This window comes from Mirounga leonina, unplaced genomic scaffold, assembly GCF_011800145.1.
Source record: "Mirounga leonina isolate KUSES-001 unplaced genomic scaffold, KU_Mleo_1.0 Mir_91523, whole genome shotgun sequence".
Lineage (NCBI taxonomy): Eukaryota > Metazoa > Chordata > Mammalia > Carnivora > Phocidae > Mirounga > Mirounga leonina.
Window position 1 is genome coordinate 8514 of NW_023270843.1, and position 5945 is coordinate 14458.

At 43.9% G+C, this 5945-nt stretch overlaps 1 protein-coding gene across 1 annotated transcript; it reads left to right on the forward strand.

The window, feature by feature from the left end:
• The first annotated feature begins 5374 nt into the window (after positions 1 to 5374).
• LOC118003860 (histone H2A-Bbd type 1-like) lies at positions 5375 to 5843 on the forward strand. Its single transcript, XM_034994920.1, has one exon. The coding sequence runs from the start codon at positions 5493 to 5495 to the stop codon at positions 5841 to 5843; it is 351 nt and encodes a 116-aa protein (XP_034850811.1). The 5' UTR covers positions 5375 to 5492.
• Positions 5844 to 5945: the final 102 nt, after the last annotated feature.

The following is a 5945-nucleotide window of genomic DNA, read 5'->3' on the forward strand; positions in this document are numbered from 1 at the left end:
AGGAATGATTAGCTTTAGCTTGGGACCTGGAGAGAAGACACCACTGATGACTAGTTCCCTGTTGGAGTGGAAAGCTGAAACTGGAGTGAGTAGGGATGGTCTGGGGAGGATATGGCTGCCAAGCCAGGTCTGTGATCAGAGACAGTATTGGGACAGGCTGGGGGCCAGACATGGTCAGCAGAGCAGAAAGCATAATGTGTGAGAAGAGATGAGCCCAAAAGTCAAGCCTGAGGGGAACCTGGAGGGTCGTGGGCCTTGGGGAGGCATGAGCACAAGGCCTGGATGCTAGGCTGGCCTCTTACTGAGAACAGCCTTTGGGAACAGAGGTGTTTGAAGGCCCAGGCTCTTAGTCCCTGAATCTGACAGATCCTACAGGAAGTGGTCAGAGGGAGACCACCCAACTATTTAGAAAGGGCCTTTGGAGTCCCAAAATAGGATTCAAGAATGAGAGGACTATCTATGAACATCAATAAATCATTTGCCTAAAGAACCAATTACGAAGTAGCTGCTCACAGACATACTGGAGGTGGCAGATGGGATCATTAGGCCTACAATGGTGTTTTTAAAGGAAAATTAATCAGCTGCCAGCATTTAAAATCAAGAACTTTTAACCTGAAAACCTCAATTACTGGCCTCTCTGATGAAATCACAATGTCTGGGCATACATGTGTATGTCAGATGAAGATGACTGGCTAGTGTCCCATTAATACTGGGTCTCTCTGGTTTGCCCCAGTGCTCACCCTTCCCTGCTGTATCTCATGTATGACCCACTTCACTCATTTACAGTACTCACTTGGCTCTTCAAGTTCCTTGAGTTCATTATCCCCATCGTAATTTAATTGTAAAACCACAGTTTTCTGAAGGATGATATTCTCTCCTTCAGTAAATTAGAACAGCATAGTGCTCTTCAAAATTATCCTTGCTATCTGTTGTGCAAATTCATTGTGAGCTGACAAATGGTCATGTTTAGTAGGACTACAGCGGAGTTCACATTTGACTCTACCCGAGTTCAGCAACATCTGAACTAGTATAAACTCTGTTCAGTAAGAAGACTCCGCTCATTTAAATGTTATGGCAAAACCTGATTGCTTTAAAGGTCACTAAATGCTGGCCATCTCCCAGCCCACTGCAGCTGATTGGTAACCAATAATTTCATGGCCTACATCAACCCCCACATCACATTTGAATAGCACTGTCAGAGTGAATTTTCTTTTCTTTTCTTCTTTAAAGAGTGTAGTTTCAAATCTAGGGAAAGGCAAGGAATAGGATGTGAATTTGATGTTTCATTCAGTGTTTCTGCTTCAGAGTCCTTCATGAAAACAGATTGGTCTGTCATATATTTAGTATTCTAGAATCACTGTGGGGAAAATATCTCTAAACTTCATCTGTTTAAGCAAAATCTAAAGGAAACCAGTTTGCAGCAGGGAGGCAGGTTACATACTGTGGTCATGGGATATTGGGCTTCTGCCATGTAGGAAGAAAGCAATTGACCAACTCAGCTGTAGAGAAGAGAGTGTTCATGACATATTGGGACAGAATAGTGACAGAAGAGGGAGGAAAGCTGGGTTCTGGTCTCCCATAGGTGTGGTTTACCTGGGGGGGGGGTGCACATCAGCTTCCACAGCTGCCAGATGAGGCGGTTGGACTAAATTGTTTCAGAGGTCTACTCAAGGTGTGCAATTGCCAGTCTGAGGTTTTCCTAAGGAAAGTCCATACTGACAGTGGGGAGATGGGGCATGGAGGACAGGGATTCTTTCTTAGGGTCTCCATTTTACAGCTGAGGCCACTTTGACCCAGAGATGATACCCAACTCTCCCAACGTCACATGGCAAGTGGGTAGAGCAGCAAATATGACTGTCGTGTTCTGGTACCTCTTGCTGAGCCTCCTCTGCTACTGTATCCTAAGAAATGAGCCTGAAGATAGAGAGTGTTTAATGTTCTCCTCTGGGATAAAGAAGCTAATCTCTTCAATACAGGGATGTTAGGGTCTCTGGGACTTCTAGGAAAGCACAAGCAACAGCTCGCTCTCAAGAACTTTCACTTCTGGGGCGCCTGGGTGGCTCAGTTGGTTAAGCGACTGCCTTCGGCTCAGGTCATGATCCTGGAGTCCCGGGATCGAGTCCCACATCGGGCTCCCTGCTCAGCGGGGGGTCTGCTTCTCCCTCTGACCCTCTTCCCTCTCTTGCTCTCTGTCTCTCATTCTCTCTCTCTCAAATAAATAAATAAAATCTTTAAAAAAAAAAAAAAAAGAACTTTCACTTCTGTTTTATTGGGAAAAGACCAGACAGGTTAGGATCAAAGGACTGATTTTCTGGTACAGGTCTTTAAACTTTGCAAATCTTGGTCTTGTTCCACAGAACATTTGTGATAGCTGTGTCATGAACCCATCTCCTTCTCAAATAAGGTGTTCTTGAAATTCTCACTCTGTCCACTGACAGGGTCTTAAAAGTGATTATGTGATGACATCAGAAGCTTGTGCTTAAAAGTTTATTCTTGAGGTGTCTTGAAGTTACGGTCTTTTTTATGGGGTTCTGAGACCATCCTTATTTGTTGAGGACACAGTCTCTGGGCTATAGATGATTATAGCACCTTCAGAGAAGCATCAATGTAAAGCAGACAACAAACTGGAGGAGACAGATACTTGCGGCTGAGATTAACTTATTGATAATTTTTGTAAGTAAAAATTTTGTGTGAGGGCATAACAATACTGCAGCTACAGGTGAAATCACCTTTTTTTGTCATGTGTAAAAGATGACAATGACAAAACAGGAAAAGAGGTTTTGACCCAGTGTCTATAAAGTGTAATGATGTGACGCTTTTTCAAGAAAGTATGGAATAGGTCCTAGACTTAAGGATTTTAATAAAATCCCATTGGTGTATTAGAGTTCTGCAGAAAAAAAACTGAACCAATAGGATATGTGTGTGTGTGTGTGTGTGTGTGTGAATGAATATGATTGGTTCATGCAGTTATCTGGTCTGACAAATCCTGGTTCTGTAAGGTAGGTCAACAGGCTAGAAACTCTAGCCAGATTTCTGTGTTACAGTATGGCCAAATTCTCCTCCAAGAAACCCCAGTTTTTTCTCTTTAGACTTTCAACTGATTGTATGATGCTAATTTCTTTTTCTTATAGTAAACTGATTGTAGATGTTAATCTCATCTGAAAAGTATCTGCACAGCCACATCTAGACTTGCGTTTGGTCAAATGACTGGGCACCATAGCCTAGCAAAGTTGACACCTAAAATTTAACCATTACTATAGGTAGGTTTGATGTGTATCCTTTGTCAAAAAGCACTGGCCTAGAAGATGCTGAATTGAAATTTTATAAGGAAGGTTGCAGCCAGATATTTCAAAGTATTAACTGAAATGATGGCTGATAATACTATAGTTTTGTTGCCTAAATCACCAGCAGGACTTTGATAATTAGAAACATCTCATGGACGGTAAGGCCACTGAAAAGTCTCTAGAAACTGCCCATACAGTATAAAACATTTAAAACACTTATATTAATATTTTCTGTATTAATATTTAACCTAGGGAAGTCTGAGCACGTCTTTTGATTTGGGAATTTTCTGTGCAATTCATCAGTAATGCTATGTCCAATAAATCTAATTATTTCTAGCACTTCTTTTTCATAATGTGAAAAAATAAATCTTTGATTTTTCAGGGGCTCTGTGAGAAATCAATTTAAAACCAAAGTCAGTTTTGGGACACCTGGGTGGCTCAGTCGTTAAGCATCTGCCTCCGGCTCAGGTCATGATCCCAGGGTCCTGGGATCGAGCCCCACATCGAGCTTCCTGCTCAGTGGGGAGTCTGCTTCTCCATCTCCCTCTGCAGCTCTCCCTGCTTGTGCTCACGCTCTCGCTGTGTCTCTCTGTCAAATAAATAAATAAAATCTTTAAAAAAAAAAAAAAAAGAAAGCTAGGTGGGAAGATTATCCTGGGTAATCGTGGTTGGCCCTAGAATCAAAGTGCCCTTATAAGAAGGAAGCAAAGGGAAATGTGAAGACAAAAGCAAAAGGCAATGTGACAACTGAAGCAAGATGCAGCAGTGCTGGCTTTGAAGATAGAAGAAGCCATCAGCCAAGGAATGCAAAGAATTCAGCTCTAGAAGCTGGAGAAGGCAAGGAAATGGCTTCTATCTACCCTAGAGCTTTCAAAGGTCACACGACCCTGTCCACACCTCGATTTTAGCCTGGTGAAACTGATTCCAATTTATGGCCTAAAAGAGAATAGATGTGCATTGTTGGAAGCCACAGAGTTTGTGGCGATTTGTTCCAGCAGCCGCAGGAAGCTAATAAAGGTGAAGAGTAATCTTGTATAACCTCTTGTCAAGAGCCGATGAACTCTCCAACCAAACAGCCTTTTTCACAGAGAACAAACTAACCTCTGATGGCTTCAATGTAACCTTTGACTCTGAAGGACCCAGGAGCTCTTTCTGAAAATCTTATAAACAAACCCGTCAGAACTGAACCAGATTTGGAAAAACAAAAGCAAGAGAAGCACAAAGTTAGAGAAGAAAATTACAATTATTAAAAATTTAAAATAGAAAACCAAAATCACCAAAGTACTGTCTGTACTTCGGATTCACCTAGGAGAAACAAGACACTTCTGGGTATCAACTGAGAATGAGGGACACTTCTATGTCTATGAATTTTTACCTGCTTTCACAGGTGAACCCACTGGGCATATCAGTGTGACCTTCAAAACAGAAGATAGTTTTGAGAGAGAGCGCGCGAGCATGTGTGAGCGGGGTTGGGAGCACCCGAGAAGCAGGCTCCATGGAGCCTGACACAGGGTGTGATCTTATGACCCTGAGATCATGACCTGAGCCGAAATCAAGAGTTGGATGCTTAACCGACTGAGCCACCCAGGTGCCCCCAGAAGATATTTTCAAACAGAGTAAAATCATGACCCTTATACAGATGTGAAATGGAAATGTGTTAAAGTTTTTTTCTTAACTCATGAGGAATTGGCAAATATTGTAACCAATTCAAAAGAGAATCCAAAGAACATAGAAATATAATATTTAAATGTGTAAATGGAAAAAACTAGTTTTATTTTGAGCCTCTACTAGACAGCATTCAGTATGTCTATTGGTTACCAGCAGTTTACAGAGGGCTGTAAAAGAGCTCAGAGACTATGCAAGGCTGGAATCGGATAACCAGGAGTGCAGGGTCCTAAAGACAGGGCAGTGTTTACATTGAAACATTCATTTCCTTTTTTATGCTAGGCTATTAAAGTCACATGGAAAACGTTCCCTCATACAGAGGGCCCAGTCAACAGGGAGACCCGGTTTCTGTCACAGACGCTTCTAGGCCAGTCCTGATCAGGGGCCGCTGTCATCAATGACATCACAATGTCAGGTTGTCATAAAGGTGGCTCCCGGACCAGTGAGGGGCACAGTGGGCAGGAGGGAGCACTGGTACCCTGACAGACCCAGGCCACTGGGAGCATCAGGCTGGGCTGATCAGGGCCAAATCCAGCGAACATCATGTCTCGGAGAAGAAACCACCGGCACTCTCACAGACATAAGAGGCACGGTCTGTCCCGCTCCATGAGGGCCGAGCTCCATTTCCCGGTTAGTCGCGTGGACCGCCTCCTGCGAGAGGGTCGCTATGCCCAGCGCCTAAGCTCATCTACACCGATCTTCCTCACCGGCATTCTCGAGTACCTGACGGCCAACATCCTGGAGCTGGCAGGCCAGGAGGCCTGCAACAACCACAAGATGCGCATCACCCCAGAGCACGTGCAGAGGGCCCTGGGCAACAACCAGCACCTGAGCCGCCTCTTTGAGAATAACACCTACTCTCAGGTGGAAGCCGTGCCCCAACCCAAGGAGTGATGAGGCCCGGGTACCAAAGCCCACAGCCTCATCTAGTCCCCAGTGCTGCGCATAGATGAGGGAGGCCTGCTCTTCTGTCAGCAAAAGCCATTAAAGGATTTA